We start from the raw sequence: 17,306 nt of genomic DNA on the forward strand, positions 1-17,306 counted from the left end.
AGGTGGGCCTGTTGGTTTGACTCATGGCAGAATGACACTATTCATTTCTGGCACTTGGAATCTCTGAGTTGATCACTTAAAATGCTGCCGTGATTCTTCTGGAACTTTTCTGTCTGCTGAAGAACATCCTTTTCATTGTGACCAACTCTCACTGGCATCTCTTGTCCCTCACTGGCATCTCCCGTCTCCCTTCTGAATTTCTTCCCCTCATGTACATGGCTGAGAAGTTGGTGAGGAGAAGGAGGCAGGAGAGGAAGCATTGCCTTTCTCATTTCTCTAAGGAATAGGAGCAGGGCAGGTTGAGCAGTGGGGCAGGGAGGTATTATGGTTATTATTAAGAACCCATTTCAGGCCAGGCTTGGTGGCTCACGCCCATAATCCCAGCACTTTGGGAGGAAGTCGCAGGCAGATTGCTTGAGCTCAGGAGTTTGAGACCAGCTGGGCAACATGGTTAAACCCTGTCTTTACCAAAAATATAAAAAAATCAGCCAGGTATGGTGGCATGTGCTTGTAGTCTCGGCTACCAGGGAGGCTGAGATGTGAGAATCGCTTGAGCCCAGGAGGTGGAGGTTGCAGTGAACTGAGATTGCGCCACTGCACCCCAGCCTGGGTGACAGAGCGAGACTTCATTTCAAAAAAAAAACAAAAAACAAAAAACAAAAAAAGAACCCATTTCATCTAGTACCTATGGCAGGACTTTTTACCTCCTGTGCCTATTGCTGCGTTTTGGGCCAGATGGCGCTGAACCCAGGATTTACCTGCCCATCTCGCTGCTTAGAAACTTTCTGAAAGAGAGTGTAATTCTGAAGCAGGGGGTGCCCTGGACTGAGAGGTGCTCAGCGCTGCAAACATAGGCAACAGACTTGCTTCTCAGAACCTTGGTTTCCTCATCTGTGAAAGGGATTGTTGTTTTCATGGGGTTTTGTGAGATGCCGTGAGCTGGCTGTGAAAGCCCTCCACATGCTGTGAAGTGTTCCTCAGATGCAAAGTCATTAAAGGAGCCTGTGTTGTCAGACGCGGCCAGGCCAGTATGCTGCTTATTCCTCCACAGCACCCAAGTGAGAGTGGTCCAGGGCCAGTATGCTGCTTATTCCTCCATAGTACCCAAGTGAGAGTGGTCCAAGGTCCCACAACTAGTACTGGGGCCAAAGCTGAAGTCTCCCACTCTTAATGACAATACCCTTCCTTGATGCCTTTCACTGACATCTTCTCATCTCTCCTGAACTTTTTACCCATTACACACCTGGATGAGAAAGCAGTGGAGATGAGGAGGCAGGAGAAGAGGCTGTTCAGTCTGTAAGGGACTCAGGAGCAGGACGGGTTGGACTGTGGAGCAGGGAGGTCCTTGTGGGGTGCAGGGCCTCTTCCTGGAGAGGAAGGCACAATTTTCTCCTTCTGGAGGAAGGGAACCATCCTGTGGTCAGGTGTCTAGCCAGGGGCCCACCGTGCCTGGGTTTTGTTCTCCACAGTGACCAGCCCCTCCTTTTTCTTCTGGAGGCATTGTTTCCTGCAGAAGGACTGAGCCAGAAGTTAGGAAACTTGGGTTCCAGTCCCAGCTCCACTACCGCCTGCTTGGGTGATTTCCCTTCTCTGGATTCCTGCCTCCTCACTTAGAAACAGGGGCCAATCGTGCATGCCATGGCAACGTCTTTACTGTTGCAAGGATTGAATGATATATGCAGCATGGAAAATATGATGAGTCATGTAAATGGAAGATATTATTGTTAAGGCAGAGAGAGGAACTGGCAGGGGAGTTATTTGAGCTGAGGGGCACCGGCTGAACCAGACAGCTTGGCTTTCTCACTCTCCCCTGGGGAACACAGATTGGTGTTTTTGCCTTAGTGCAATGAAGCATGTAACAGCCCCACACCTGCCAGGGGCCCCTCGGTGATTGCACATGTAAATGATGTCTAAGTTATACCAGAACACACCTGGCAGGGATGACTAAGGAAGCACCTAGAGGCTGCACCCTTGGTGTATGTTGGGAGATGTATAAGCCTAAGTTTGAGGTGATTACTGCCGGCTTTTGCAGGGAACTGTGCCCTGCCCCTACTCACAGAGAGCCTGCTGATTCAGCTTCGAGGTCTCCACGGTGCCTAGATCTGGACTGGACATAGACTAGGCAACAAATTGCAGGACGTGGTGGAGAATTAGAAGAGCACAGACTATGGAGATGGACTCGACTAGATTGAAATCCTAGCTCAGACACATAGTTGTCTAGCCTTGGGAAAATTCCATCTCTTTGAGCCTCAGCTTTCTCATCTTTAAAAGGGATAAAATGGCCTGTTACAGCATTTTTTGAGCAGATTAATGATCAAGTATGTGTTTGGTGCACAGTAGGCATTCCCCAAATGATGGCTGTGATTATTATTAAGCATTTGTGGAATTAATGAATCATAGAATTCAAGATTGTTCAAAGAATGGTCCTAAGAGATCATCTTTTCTTTTTTGAGTCAGGATTTCCCTCTGTCACCCAGGCTGGAGTGCAGCAGTGTGATCTAGGGTTACTGCAACCTCCGCCTCCTGGGCTCAAGCATTTCTTGTCCCTCAGCCTCCTGAGTAGCTGGGATGACAGGCATGTGGCACCACGCCTGGCTAATTTTTGTATTTTTAGTAGAGGTGGGCTTTTGCCATGTTGGCCGGGCTGGTCTTGAACTCCTGGCCTCAAATGATCCACCTTCCTTGGCCCCCCAAAATGGTGGGATTATAGGTGTGAGCCACCACATCCAGCTGAGATCTTATCTTATCTTCCTTCCTTCCTTCCTTCCTTCCTTCCTTCCTTCCTTCCTTCCTTCCTTCCTTCCTTCCTTCCTTCCTTCTCTCTCTTTCTCTCCCTCTCTCTTTCTCTCTTTTCCTCTCTCTTTCTACCACACCCAATCTCTCTCTCTCTCTCTCTCTCTCTATCTCGAGCCACCACGCCCAGCCCCAAGATCATCTTTCTAATCCTTAAATTTTATAGATCAGAAAGCTGAGGCCGAAGTGAGTGGAGCAACTTGTCCAAAGTCACAGTGTGAGATAATAGCAGAGCCAGGTGTAGAACCTGGGCGTCTTTGCTCATTCTGTCTTACAAGGGTGTCCTGCGGTAACCTGGAAGAAAGACTTTGTTCCTGCATCCTGGGGGCTTGTGGCACAGTGCACCTGTGGGAGAACTGGAGGAGCCCAGCACTAGCACTGCGGCCCCATCCCCCACTTAAGTTAAGGACTCTTCTTTTCTTGCCTCAGAAAACAGCTGCTGGAAGGGTTCCTAGGGAGGAAGCCTCTTAAAAGTAATAAAGTTGCTCTGGGAATGGGGCAAACTAGAGGGAGTCTGCAGAGAAAGGCATCATCTGGAAACTTTTCAGAAAGTTAACATGGAATAGCAACAGATTGGGTAGAGCTCCAGCATGTTGTGTTGGTGCCCCCTTCTGGCTGATAGAGAGCAGAGCTGGTGAAAGATGGTTGTTGGCTTTCTCACAGTGTACCTTCCTAAGGGCACTGACCCCAAGGTGGTGTCATGAATATTCAGTGGGCCTTGATATAGTAACAAATTCACCTTTCCTTTGAACAACCAGTATTCAAGGGTAGTGAGATTGGTATTTTCCTGGGCTCAAGTTAGACTTTGCTCAAGTTAGGCTTCTCTAGACCTTGAGATGGGTGGAAAGATTCTCCTTATGTCTTCCCTCCTCCACCTCCTTCAGACTTTTGACAGCTAAGTTGTAGATGGTGAGTGGAAGCACTTAGCAAACCTTTCGTTTCCCAGCTGAAAAATTTTTAGGGAAAGCATGCCTAGCACTTTCTTTTCAAGGTCTTTGCAGAAAGCCAACTAACTAGTTTAGCAGCAAGCTAATGTAGTTCAGTTCATTCGGTATTGATTGGTTACCTAGTATGCCAGGCCCTGTGCAGGGGTGCTGGTGACACAAACATGAAGAAGGATACAGCCTTTGCCCTGGAGGAAAGACTTATAATGTAGTGATTAAGAGCTTGTGCTTTGGAGTCAGACAGACCTAGCTTTGAGTTATGGCTTCACCACTCATTAGCCATGTTCACCTGATCAAATGACAGTCTCTCTGAGTCTTAGTTTCTTTATCTGTCTAATGAGGATAATCCTAACAACCTCATTGGGTTATTAAGAGTAAGTTATGTAATATAGTAAGTGCTCAATACATGGTAGCTAAATTTTTAAAAGTACTCACAATTTAGTGAGACAAACGTAAACAGAGATGGTTGTAGTTTAGTGTGATGACAAATATGGTAGGAAGAACTTAGGGGCCGTGAGAGCCCAGAAGTGCTGTTAGCATGGACTCTAAAAAAATACTTACGCAGACCATTGTCTTTTTAACTCCCTGCTGGGTCTTTGTTTCCCACAGGCATACTTTTTTGATGCACCAGAGATGGACCATCTCCCAACAACTACAGCTACTCCGAACCAAACAGTTGCTGCAGCCAAGTCCAGCTAATGAGGAAAGTAAGAGATTCTATTTTTATTTTGCTGTGTGGTGCCATAAAACATGGGCAGGTTTATCAATTCTATTACTGTTAGCTTTAAGCACAGAGGGCCAGACCCTTTTATCCTTCTGCCAGTTCAGTGTGGGTTTGGGCATGTGCATGTCTGTGTTTCTGTGTTCCTCTTATTGAAGGCCTCTATTTTGAAATCCACATGATACTGGCTTTATAGAGTTGGATAACATGAGCTGTTAGGTTCTTCTGTAAGAGGAGCTCCTGCCTTTGGTCCCAGCAGAGGGGACTCTCTTCTCCTCCCTGAACCCTTTCCTATAGCACAATATGGGTTTGTTCCATTTTATAACAATCCTGGTGATTTTTTTCTTTTTCTTTATTTTATTTTCTTTTTTTTTGAGACAGAGTTTCGCTCTTGTTGCCCAGGCTGGAGTGCAATGGCATGATCTCAGCTCACTGCAGCCTCCATCTCCTGGGTTCAAGTGATTCTCTTGCCTCAGCCTCCTGAGTAGCTGAGATTACAGGCGCGTGCCACTAGCACCTGGCTAATTTTTATATTTTTAGTAGAGATGGGATTTCACCATGTTGGCCAGGCTGGTCTTGAACGCCTGACCTCAGGTGATCCACCTGCCTTTGCCCCCCAAAGTGCTGGGATTACAGGTATGAGCCACCATGCCTGGCCATTTGTCTGGTCCTATCATTTATCTGGTGATCCCATTACACTTTGTATTAAGCATCACTCTCATGGTGCTTGAAACACTAATGGCTGACTAATCATGTGTCCGTCTGCCTATTCATTCATTTGTTCAGCTATTTATTCATTCATTTGTCCACTATATACTACGGTGTCTCCCCAGTTAGACTGAGCTCCACAAGAACAAGGAATGGTGTTACTCTATATCTTCATTGCCTACCACATAACCTAGTATATAGAGGGCACTCAGTAAATGTTTGTGGCAAGTATAAATGAAGCCACACTCTGCACATGATCTTGCTGCAGGCCAAGAACCTTTACTTTGCTTTATAATCACAGACTGTCCTTTCTGCCCAAGCTGCTCTCTCCCAGAGCCATGAGATATGTGCGAAAACCAGGGGCTTAGAATTAAATAAAATTACAATTTAATCCCAGGCCGGCTGTGGTGGCCTGTAATCCCAGCACTCTGGGAGGCCAAGGCAAGCAAATCACTTGAGCTCAGGAGTTTGAGACCAACCTGGGCAATATAGCAAAATCCCATTTCTACAAACAATACAGAAAATTAGCTGGTCTTGGTGGCATGCTCCTGTAGTCCCAGCTAGTTGGGAGGCTAGGGTTGGAGGATCACTTGAGCCTGGGAGATGGAGGTAAAGTGAGCTGTGATTGCTCCACTGCACTCTAGCCTGGGTGATAGAGAGAGAACCTGTCCCTAATAATAATAATGATAAATCCCAGCCCTACTATGTACTAGCAATGTGCCTCGGGTAAGGAGCTTACTCTCTTTGAGCCTCAGCTAACTTGTCTTTGAAATAAGAATGACACAACCTATATAAGATTGTAGTGAAGATTGGAGATCATTTTTATAAAAGCTCCTGGCACATGGTTAAGGTGCTCAGCAATAAAATCAAAGCTACTGCCCCTCTCAGAGTGCGTCAGTAGTTTGTGTTCGGTGGCTCCCACTGACTTTACCTTGATCCTTTTTTCCTTTTGTAAAACAAACGGGGATTTTCCCTCTTAGTTGAGGAATCCAGGTTGTAGGCCCTGCAGGTTGACTAGATATGACTGATCAAATGCTTCCAGTTCCTTGATGGTAAGACAGTCACCCTGGCCAGTAGAATGACTGGGGAACTATTGTAAAATGTCATAGTCTACCACTTTCGCCTCTTTCTCTCTTCTCATGGGTATGCGATGTTAGAATCAAAGAAGGTCAGGCTGGGCACTGTGGCTCACACCTGTAATCTCAGCACTTTGGGAGGCTGAGGTGGGTGGATCACGAGGTCAGGAGATCGAGACCACGATGAAACCCCGTCTCTACTAAAAATACAAAAAAAATGGGCCAGGCACGGTGGCTGAAGCCTGTAATCCCAGCACTTTGGGAGGCCAAGACGGGCGGATCACGAGGTCAGGAGATCCAGACCAGGGGAAGAGGATAACACGATGTGGACTCACATCACTGAGAACAAGACAATTCGAGCCCAGCTGGAGAGGGACAGAGGTAGAGAACACAATGGCAACAGTTTCCTGGGTCTCTCTTTTGGCCCAAAGTACCTGACATCGCCATGTTGAGGGTCTCTCTCAACCTGCCCCTGAGCTAGGACTTAAGTTACTTCATTTCATTTTGGTTGTAAAGGCCTTCAGAGAGTCAGAGCAGCATCTGAGAAGAGCCTGGCCCTCAGGGCCCTTGAAGACTTCACAGACTGGTGTACACAGATTTGACACCTCTGTGCTTTGCTCAGCTCTATAACTTGGGTGTTAGTGCCTCCATTTGGGTGTCAAGTCTCCAAATGAGAGAGTGATTAACAGCTTCTTTGCAACCTCCCTGGCAGAAGCATCAATTGTTTTGCTGATAGAGAGACTGTCCAGAGCCCTGAATGCTGCTGATTTATGAGCTGGCTGTGCCTTCTACTGTCATCTCTGGACTCCCAGCTTTCACTGAAAAATAAAGGCTTCTAATCTCACCAGTAACCTACCTTCCCTATGTAAATCTGTGTATTGGAAAACTTAGCTTAGGGCACATTCCCAGGAGAGCATTGGAAGGTTTAGGTTAGAACACATTCCAGGCAGAACCCCTCTCTCCCTGGAACCTCAGGATCGTAGGGGAGCTTCCAGTTACAGTCATGCATTGCTTAATGACGGGATACATTTGGAGACATGCATCATTAGGCAATTTCATCATTGTGCAAATATCATAGAATATACTTAAACCTAGATGGTATAGCCTACAACAGACTTATATGGGATAGCCTGTTGCTCCTAGGCTACAAACCTGTGTGGCATGTTACTATACTGGATACTGCAGGCAGTTGTAACACAATCGTAAGTATTTGTGTATCTAAACATAGAAAAGGTACAGTAAAAATACGATGTGATCTTATGGGACCACCATTGTATATGTGGTCTGTTGTCAACTGAAACATCATTATGCAGTGTGGGACTGTACTTGTAATCAGCATGCTACTCCTACATAAGTTACTGAAATAATATAAAGAATATCTGGCTTCCATCCTTCCTTCTTCATTAACTTTTCACCTAAGGGCAGTGCTATGTCTTCTCTGAGCCAAGACCCTGGTAGAGCCTGGAAACTGCACCTGGGAAGCCCTGCTTTGGCTTGAGGGATGGAGTATCTGAAAGGCAGCATCCAGATTGGGGCGAGCTTTCCAGGGGCACTGACAGGTGGGGCTGCGCAGAGGAGGGCCATCAGCAGATAATCATATCACAGTGTGATCAGGGCTTTAATTAATGATGCAGAGAGGGCTTCCGGAGAGTCCTGTGTCATTAAACCCTCCTGACTGGATACACAGGGTTTGTATGCTGATATCTTTTCAGTCGCTCACGTTGTCAGGGGTGTTCATTTCACAAGCCTTGTCTACTTGGCAATTTCCTGTTTATTTTTCAGGACTCTCTTCAGATACTCTCTGCTTGCTGAAGTTTTTCTTGACTTCTCCAGGTAGTATTACTTATTTTCTTTTCTGTGCTCTTCTACAGCTCTCGTATGTTCTTTTATTATGGCAGTTTGCTTATTCACTCTAACTTCATAGACTGAGAGTTCCTTGAGGGCAGAGCTTTATTTACCAATATAGCCTCCTAGCAGCCAGCAGACACTCGGAGAAAGCTTCATTTGAACAAGTTGTTAGGCCTATCATATAGCATCAAAACTTTCCTGGGTTTATGTGGCAGGTTACTTGGGAAATATTTACTTGTTCATTCATTGAAATTCTACTCTGTGCTGGTGAACGATGGAGATCGGTCCTTACCCTCCCAGATTCTATACTCCAGTTTTACATCTCATGCGCCACACAGACTAGAAGGCCCTTTTACATTAAAGAGAGAATCATGAGTATAGGAACTTCTGATTGAAACATCCCAGATCAGACAGTGGTGACATTGGAAGGCTTGGCTGCAGGGCTGAGCCAAGGAAAGGGACAGAGAATGCCCGTGCCATAGTGCAGCCACCCAAGATGGGAGCCAAAAGTGGTCAAGAGTCAGGTCTTAGGCCAAGAGGTGGTAGAGGCAATCTTCAAGAGATAAGGAAGTGCTGGCTGATGGTGACATTGGGGACCAAGTTTGGCACAAAGGGCAATAGCATCTTACTTTTCTCCTTCTGGCCTAAGTGCCAAGAATTCCCAACGTCTTTGCTTCCGGCCCTCCATTAAAAGTTGGCAGCAGGAGAAGGAAATTTCTTTTTTCTTTTCTTTTTTTCAGACAGTCTCACTCTGTTGCCCAAGCTGGAGGACAGTGGTGCATCCTTGGCTCACTGCAACCTCCACCTCCCAGGTTCAAGTGATTCTCATACCTCAGCCTCCCGAGTAGCTGGGATTACAGGAATGCATCATCATGCCTGGCTAATTTTTTTGTATTTTTGGTAGAGATGGAATTTTGCCATGTTGGCCAGGCTGGCCTCTAACTCCTGGCCTCAAGTGATCTGCCTGCCTCGGCCTCCCAAAGTGCTAGGATTACAGACATGAGTCCCCATGCCTGCCTGAGAAGGGAATTTTCTAGTCTTCAAATTCTTCCCTAGTTTTGACATTAATTTGGAATAGACAGCCAGAAAGATGAGAGAAAAACCGAGTATATATCTATGAAAATAAAATCTTGAGTGCTTGCTCTGTGGGCCCGTTTGTCCCTACCGTTACTTAGCATTTCAGAACCCAAGTTGATGGTTACTAAAAGGCTGATCAGGGCTTTAGGTTCTTTCATGCCTGCAAATTACAGTGTCTGACCTTCTCCAGCCACCTTTCACAGATATTTCGTTAGCAATGTTTCTCTTTTCTTGAGCCAGTAGACTTGGGCATGCCCTTGCCTCAGCCTCAGCTTCGTGGTATCATCAAACGCTGACGTCTGAATGTGGTATTGCCCTGTTGATGTCTCTAGGAAGGCCTAGCTCATTCTCCCAAGTGGAAGGCTATGCATTAGGAACTTATTCTTCAACATATTCCTTAGTCTCCCCTGGATTTAACTCTCTCTCTGGCCCCTCTTTCCAAGTTTCTGTCTCTTGCAAATCCCCAGCTAGGTATTCCAACAGTTGCCTATAATTCATTACATTCCAAGCTGTACTCATCCCCCACTACATCCAGATCCTCCTCATATTTTTCTGTCTCAGGGAATGGCACCATCATTTATATTGTCCCTGACTGCAGAGTAGGTTAGATTCTTTATTACACCCTCGCCTGGCAAGTTAAGATTGTAATTAAGGCTGGGCATGGTGGCTCACGCCTGTAATCCCAGCACTTTGGGAGGCTGAGGCGGGCAGATCATGAAGACAGGAGATCGAGACCATCCTGGCTAACACAGTGAAACCCCATCTCTACTAAAAATACAAAAAGTTAGCCGGGTGTGGTGGCGGGCGCCCGTAGTACCAGCTACTCGGAACGCTGAGGCAGGAGAATGGCTGAACCTGGGAGGCGGAGCTTGCAGCGAGCCGAGATCACGTGACTGCCCTCCAGCCTGGGCAACAGAGCGAGACTCTGTCTCAAAAAAAAAAAAATTGTAATTAAATAAATAATATTTTCTATATTTGTTTGCCTGCCCTGTTGCTTCTCTTGGTAGACTGGTTCCTCGACAGTTGGGACCATGTCTGTCTTGTTCATCACCATACCCAGTACCTGGCACATGGGTCCTCAATATTTGTTGGGTTAATTAAGAAATCCATCCAGTCACCCAAGGTAGAAACCTCAGCATCAAAGTAGATTGTAGATTCCCCCCACTCACCTTCCACATAGTATCAGTCAGCAAGACTTGTCTTTTCTACCTCTGAAGTATTTCTTGTCTCTGTCCTGTCATTACCATACCTAGCCTTCAGGACCGATCACTTCATATTTGAACTGTAGCAGTAACATGATGGCTTTCTCCACATCTTTTCTTTTTCTCGTTCCAGTTCATCCTACACACAGCCACAGGGGTCTCTGAAAATTTATAATTCTGACCACGCCTTTGACTATGTCACTTCCCTACTTAGAAACTTTTTTTTTGGCCCCCTATTGCCCAAAGAACAAAATGGAAACCCCCTGTATTGCCACAGTCTATCCCTGATTTATTTGTCCTGCCTCATATCCTGCCATTATCTCCTGTATAACCTTACATTTCAACTACCATGGTTTTCCAGGTCCCAGATCTTTAAGTCCCTCCATATCCACTCTTATCTTTTCTCCTCTAGTGCTTAACACAGTGCTGTCACGGAGAAGAGAGAGAGAGAAGGATGGGCAAAGGTAGCTTTGGGATCTGGCTTGGAGAGAGTCACTGGGTTTCCAAGGAAATAGAAGAAAACTTTTTAAAGCATCATCTTTCTTCCAACAGTAAGCTCTACTTTGAGCATCAAAATCAGACTCAAGGCTCAAGATTTGGGGAACTGGTGGCAGCAGACTGCTCTGGTACTGGAGTTATACCTCTAAACATACATGAATATCCCTTTATACAATGTGGCTCTTTCCTTTTGTGGGGATTCTTTATCTTGAAAGTTTCCTGTTTTGTTTTTCAGTTCTCTTTTGTTTTTTGGAGCATGGTTCTTTGGGAAGTGGCATCCACTGCAGGAAAGCAGAATGAGCAGAGCCAGCAAAACTGATGGAGTGGCACAAACTCCCAGTGTCTGGATGGTGCCATACTGGTGCCTAATCATCCGTTTAACAAGCAGAAATTAAATGTTGCTCAGCACATGTGTCTTTCAGCTCTTCTTTTTCACCCATGGATGGTCATTGTGAGCATGCGCTGATTGGACCGAAATGCCGGGGAATGGGTTAGGCATGCTCAGTGCCGTCCCTTTGCCACCCACAGTCAAATGACATGCTTCACTGTGGTACCTTAATACCCGAAACAGACCCATGCTAAATTCTGATGTCCTCTCTCTGAATTATGTACAGACTACCTGGGGGATCCTCTTCTCTCCGAATGCTAGCCATCCTGAAGTAACCAAACAGTAGAAACTTTGGTGGAGATTAACCGGGAGTTTGAAAATTTGTCTTTGGTAACCTGATACTGGACAGCTGAACTGAATGGTTGCAAAATAAATACCTCACATGATGTCTGTGACTGCATTTTGTGACTTTGACCTTAAGTTTTTCCTTGATGGTTTGTCTGTACTGGAGGCTGCTGGGAATCGGATTGAATGTGCTCGGTGTTATGATGTGTGGGTTAAAACGGGACATCTGAATGTTTCCTCCTATAAGAATGGAGTATCAGTTTTAAAGAACACATTTGGCCAGAAGTTGTTGCTTATGCCTGTAATCCTAGCACTTTGGGAGGCTAAGGTGGGTGGATTGCTTGAGCCCAAGAGTTGAGACCAGCCTGGGCAACATGGTGAAACCCAGTCTCTACAAAAAAAAAAATACAAAAAATTAGCTGGGCATAGTGGCGCATGCCTGTAGTCCCAGCTACTTGAGAGGCTAAGGTGGGAGGTTTGCCAAGGTGATGTTAAGCATCCTTGAGAGGCTGAGCCTGGAGGTTGAGGCTGCAGTGAGCCACTCCAGCCTAGGTGACAAAGTAAGACCTTTTCTTAAAAAAAAAAAAACACACCTCATTTACATCCCATTTTGACAAAGTTCAGAAAACTCTCCTAGGGCACTTTGAGTACCTGGCACTTTGACTTCTTGGCTAGTGTGCATTAAAGAGAGAAACCAGTGACACTGCAAAGATAGCTTTAACATACTTTTTGTTCAAAATGTATATGATCTGGGAGGCTGAGCTTCTGATGGTCAGGATTGCTGATCCCCTACTGTTTCTGTTGTTCTCCATACAGAACAACAGAAAGTTGTTCTGGAACTCAGCTGTTTCCAGCTCAACTCTCTGTCTGTTTCCATGCTGCTGATAAAGACATACCCAAGACTGGGAAGAAAAAGAGGTTTAATTGGACTTACAGTTCCACATGGCTGTGGAGGCCTCAGGATCATGGCAGGAGGCTAAAGGCACTTCTTACATGGTGGTGGCAGGAGAAAATGAGGAGGATGCAAAAGCGGAAATCCTGATAAAACCATCAGATCTCATGAGACTTATTCACTATCATGAGAAGAGTATGGGGGAAACCGCCCCCATGATTCAATTATCTCCCACCAGGTCCCTACCACAACATGTGGAAATTATGGGGTACAATTCAAGATGAGATTTGGGTGGGGACACAGAGCCAAACCATATCATGCTCTTCCAGACAGAGTTCCCTATGTATTTCTGAGATAGCTACAAAGACACTTGGACTTAAAAGGTTGACCATGCAGGTAAAGGAAGACACACAAATTAGGCTACAATGAGCTTAACATCACCTTGGCAAACCTCCCGTCAGATGCTGAATATATTCTGAGCACCTACTATGTGCTGGGTGGTAGTGTAGGTACTGAGGCTAGAACAGTGAACAGAACAGACAAGCTCCCTGTTCTGGATCTCACAGTCCAGTGATCACTGCTCAGGGGCTGCCGGCATCCGGCTTTCTCCAGGCAACGTTTCCTCCTTCAATGGCCTATTCTGTCAGAAGTGCCTCTGCAGCCATCACTGGGTGGTCTTAGCCCTGCCCTTGGGCCTAACAGAACAAGTCTGAGCCTTATTTCCTTCAGATATTTGAAGACAGCTGTTTTGTGTCCCCTCCTTGAGTCTTCTAAGTTTTTTTTTTTTCTTTTCTTTTTTTGACTCGCTCTGTCTCTTGGGCTAGCGTGCAGTGGAGCCATCATAGTCCACTGGGCTCAAACCCCTGGGCTCAAGGGATCCTCCCACCTCAGCTTCCCAAGTTGCTAGGACTACAAGCTCCTAAGTACTTTTAAGTTGGTATCACTGATCAATTTTTCCAAAAATATGTTTAGAGATTCTATAATAAAGTGGCCAGGATTTAATTTTTGAGTAAGGATTTTAGACACAGCATTGTCAGCACCATTATCTTTATAGAAGAAAGGGCATTATAATATCAAACAATCTGGAAGGGCAATATCACTAAAAACTTGATAAGTTTAGCTTTATGAAAAACTGTTAATTTTTTCTCACCTAGCCAAGACCAGTGAACGTTTCGTGAACCAACCAGCACCACCATTTGGGAGCCACTGCCCTTGGGACCTCCATGCAGCTCTTACAAATTACATTCAGCTATAAAAGAACCCTGAGAAGCAGTAGCTTAAATAAATTTACCATTTTGTCTTTCCTATGTAAATAGAAATTTAGAGATAGTCTGAGGTTAACATGGCTGCTCCATGATGCCATCTCTTTTTATTTTTCTTCTGCCCAGCAGTCCTTAGCATGAATGTGTCATCTACTCCCAAGATGCCTGTGTTACCTCCAGCAAAGAGTAGGTGGTATGGTGTGTGGCTCTAGGCCAAAAGTCTGTGCCTGATCTTTCAGGCCTGACAAGAGTCTTACCCAACAGGCCTCTTGGGAAAAACCGTCTGCCCACACCAGACTGGGTGCCCAGTGAGTGCCACGTGTCTCTGAAGGGACTACAGTCAAGGATACTCTTATGCATATTTGTGTTTCATGCCCAGGGTCCTCCATTTGGATGCCTCCTAGCCATAGCCTTTTTCAGGTGCCTCTGCAGAGACTGATTTATCTGTGGGGGACTGGGGAACTTGAAGATATTTTTTTCACTTCCAAGGCTCAGTACTTTTCTATTCCTAGCCCTTCTCCCTCTTCCTCCTCTCAGCCCCCAGGCCTGTGAAATGGCAGGAGCCTTTTGTTTAGGGATCAGTTGGCAGTGAGACCATCCCCACGTTTGCACTGATCCATTTGACCCTTGCCTGGCACTGGTCCATGGTGGGAAATGGAACATTATGGGAGCCAGTGCTTTCTCCTGGTTAGCCTCTTGCTTGTACCATCACAGTAAGTGATGAAAGGCTTGCTGTTACTTCATTTTCACTTATCTTTACTCCAAGTCTTGGCAGCTCAGCTGTTTCCAGCTCAACTCAGATCTTGACAGGCAGCAGGAAGGGAAAGGGTAAAAGAGGGTTGGCCAGTGGAGTTGGCCTGCCTTGTAATGAGCTTTCTCCAAAGAAAAAGGTCATGTCTTATTGGCTAGAACTGTATCCCATGGTTACCCCTAGCTACAAGGGAGGCTGGGAAATGCTCTTTAGCTGGGAACACTGTCACCCTGAATGAACCAGAATGCTATCGGTAAGGAAGGAAGAGAGAATGGGTTTTAGACAGATAACTAGTACATCTTGGAGCTCCTACTTTTACAAAAGTTGATGGTGGTTTGTCCATTATCAGGTTGATTTAATTGGTTGGTATCATACAAAGAATTGAGAGAAATGAATTTTGGGAAAATGACAGTGGCACTAGCATACTTTTTGAAGCTCTCTGAATTCTCTCATAAAAACAGGGCATCTGGGATAGCAAAATCAAAAACAAATTGGCATCTACAACAAAAGGTGAAAAGATATCCGCACAAACACAAAAATTCAAGCAGAGAGAATCTTCTGGCAGCGCCAAGACTTACACTGTATCAGCATTTTTATAGAAAGAAGCACAGGAAAGCAACAGAGTGTCTGCGAAATTGGAAAATAAGAGCACTCCAAAACAGCCTATAGGTACTCCCTGGAAAGTGCAATGGGCTAATAGGAGAACAGCAGCTGGAACTGGAGTTTCATAATACCCAGTGTGCAGCACATGCATGCAAGGGATCCACAGCAAGGTCTGAAGAAGCTGGAGTAGCCAGACACCAGAAAGCAAAACGCAAACAGAGCAGGCCAGGGATATTTGGGGCAAAGGAAAGAGAAGACCAGATGAGAGTCGGGGAGGGGAACAGAGCAATGTCAGAAAGATGAAGCTGTATTTTTGAACATGTCATGGAAACAGAAAAGGAAGCTGTAAAGCCTTGAATTTAGAGAAGCTATTCTGCCTCACCTCTTCCTCCTAAATGTTCAGGAAAACTAATTTCACATAAGAAAGAGTAACAGAAAGGATCACAGTCAAATCTTGTAATGAAGTTATTGTGTGAAAAATGAGAACAAGGAGCAGAATAACATCCCTAATGGTAATGAAAGCATTCCAGACAGTCATGCCCACAAAACCAGGTAAAAGCCATAACTTAATGTTTTAAAATGAGCTAAAAAAAGAAAATGGTACAGGATATGAAAGAAAATCACTAATCAGAATTATAAGGCAGAAATTAGGTAATAGTACTAAGGAAAGAATCGGAAAGAAAAGAGAAAACTCATTTCACAAGTGAAGGCTGAGTTATAATAGAAGGGATATTAGAGTGAATAAGCACAATAGATAATGCTTTAAGGGAATACAAAGTGAAAAAGGAGGAAAACAGATTAAATTCCAGAATGAATAAAGAGAAATCAAAGAACTTAAGAAAAAGCGACCAATATGGGCCAGGCGCAGTGACTCACACCTGTAATCCCAGCACTTTGGGTGACTGAGGCGGGTGGATCACCTGAGGTCAGGAGTTCAAGACTAGCCTAGCCAACATGGCGAAAACCCATCTCTACTGAAAATACAAAAATTAACTAGGTGTGGTGGCAGGCGCCTGTAATCCCAGCAACTTGGGGGGCTGAGGCAGGAGAATAACTTGAACCCGGGAGACAGAGGTTGCAGTGAGCTGAGATCGCACCACTGCACTCCAGCCTGGGCTACAGATCAGGACTCCATCTCAAAAAAAAGAAAAAAAGAAAGAAAGAAAAAGTGACCAATGTGGAAGATAGGCAGAGAAGATCTAAAGATTTATTATAGATGTCCAAAGAAAAAACAAAAGCAATGAAGAAGAATACACTTTTAAAAAACTATAATTAAAATTTTCTGGAAAAAAAGACTACATATAAAATGGGCACACTCATACCTGGGGAAATTAACACAGAAGATCAACACTGAGACATAGTTGGTGACACTGTTTTCTGTCCAAAGACAGTGGTAACATAGATACCCAAAGAAAGAAAATATGAGCTAAGGATTTTATATCTAACCAAACTGGCCACAGACAAGACGTTATGAATGTGGAAGAACACAGGGAATATTCCCATGAGACCTTTCTGAGCTATCTTCTAGAGAACGTACTTCAGACAACCAAAATGACTGGTAAGACATTGAAATAGCAGGTGGTGAGCACTAAATATGTGTTCACCTGTAGAACTAAGAGTAAATAATGCTTATGAGGGAGAAAATAGAGTTTATAATGGTTATGTGCCCTTAAAAGAATCTACAGTATAACTAAAAAAAGAAGAAGGAGAATGGGGAGAGCATGTTTAAAGCAGAATAAGCCTGCTGGTTGCCTTATAGACATAGCAAAAGAACTTTGCTTCAAATCACCTGCTTGAGGAGAAGAAGGGGAGGAGGAAGAAGTTACTAAATAATGTCTATGTTGTTCATAAAAGGAAAACAGTAGACAATCATTACCTCTCTCCCAAACAGAGGGGATAAAAGATATTATAGATAGGAAATGAGGCCGGGTACAGTGGCTCACACCTGTAATCCCAGCACTTTGGGAGGCCGAGGAGGGCAGATCACTTGAGGTCAGGAGTTCAAGACTGGCTTGGCCAATATGGTGAAACCCCGTCCCTACTAAAAATACAAAAATTAGCCAGGTGTGGTGGTGCGTACCTGTAATCCCAGCTACTTGGGAGGCTGAGGCAGGAGAATCGCTTGAACCCAGGAGGCAGAGGTTGCAATTGAGCTGAGATGGAGCCACTGCACTCCAGCGTGGGTGACAGAGCAAGACTCCATCTCAGAAAAAAAAAAAAAAAAAAAAAGGAAATAATTAAACAAAAAATACAAACCT

At 45.0% G+C, this 17,306-nt stretch overlaps 1 protein-coding gene across 6 annotated transcripts in view; it reads left to right on the top strand.

Annotated features, from left to right (window-relative positions):
- The window catches only part of YIPF1 (Yip1 domain family member 1), a 38,991-nt gene extending 27,336 nt beyond the window's left edge, over positions 1-11,655 (top strand). For 2 of the 6 annotated variants that reach the window (XR_001886097.1, XR_001886096.1), the window contains 3 exons: positions 4,347-4,444; positions 8,025-8,075; positions 11,103-11,655. Coding sequence is in view for 4 of the 6 variants with exons in the window: in XM_017874544.1 (XP_017730033.1) it covers positions 4,347-4,436 (90 nt within the window). In the remaining 2 variants the exon portion in view is untranslated. The remainder of the gene's footprint in view (positions 1-4,346; positions 4,445-8,024; positions 8,076-11,102) is intronic. The other 4 variants (XM_017874544.1, XM_017874543.1, XM_017874546.1 and 1 more) reach the window with 2 other exon arrangements.
- The last annotated feature ends 5,651 nt before the right edge of the window (positions 11,656-17,306 follow it).

This window comes from Rhinopithecus bieti, unplaced genomic scaffold (assembly GCF_001698545.2).
Source record: "Rhinopithecus bieti isolate Rb0 unplaced genomic scaffold, ASM169854v2 scaffold_7684, whole genome shotgun sequence".
Classification (NCBI taxonomy): Eukaryota; Metazoa; Chordata; class Mammalia; order Primates; family Cercopithecidae; genus Rhinopithecus; species Rhinopithecus bieti.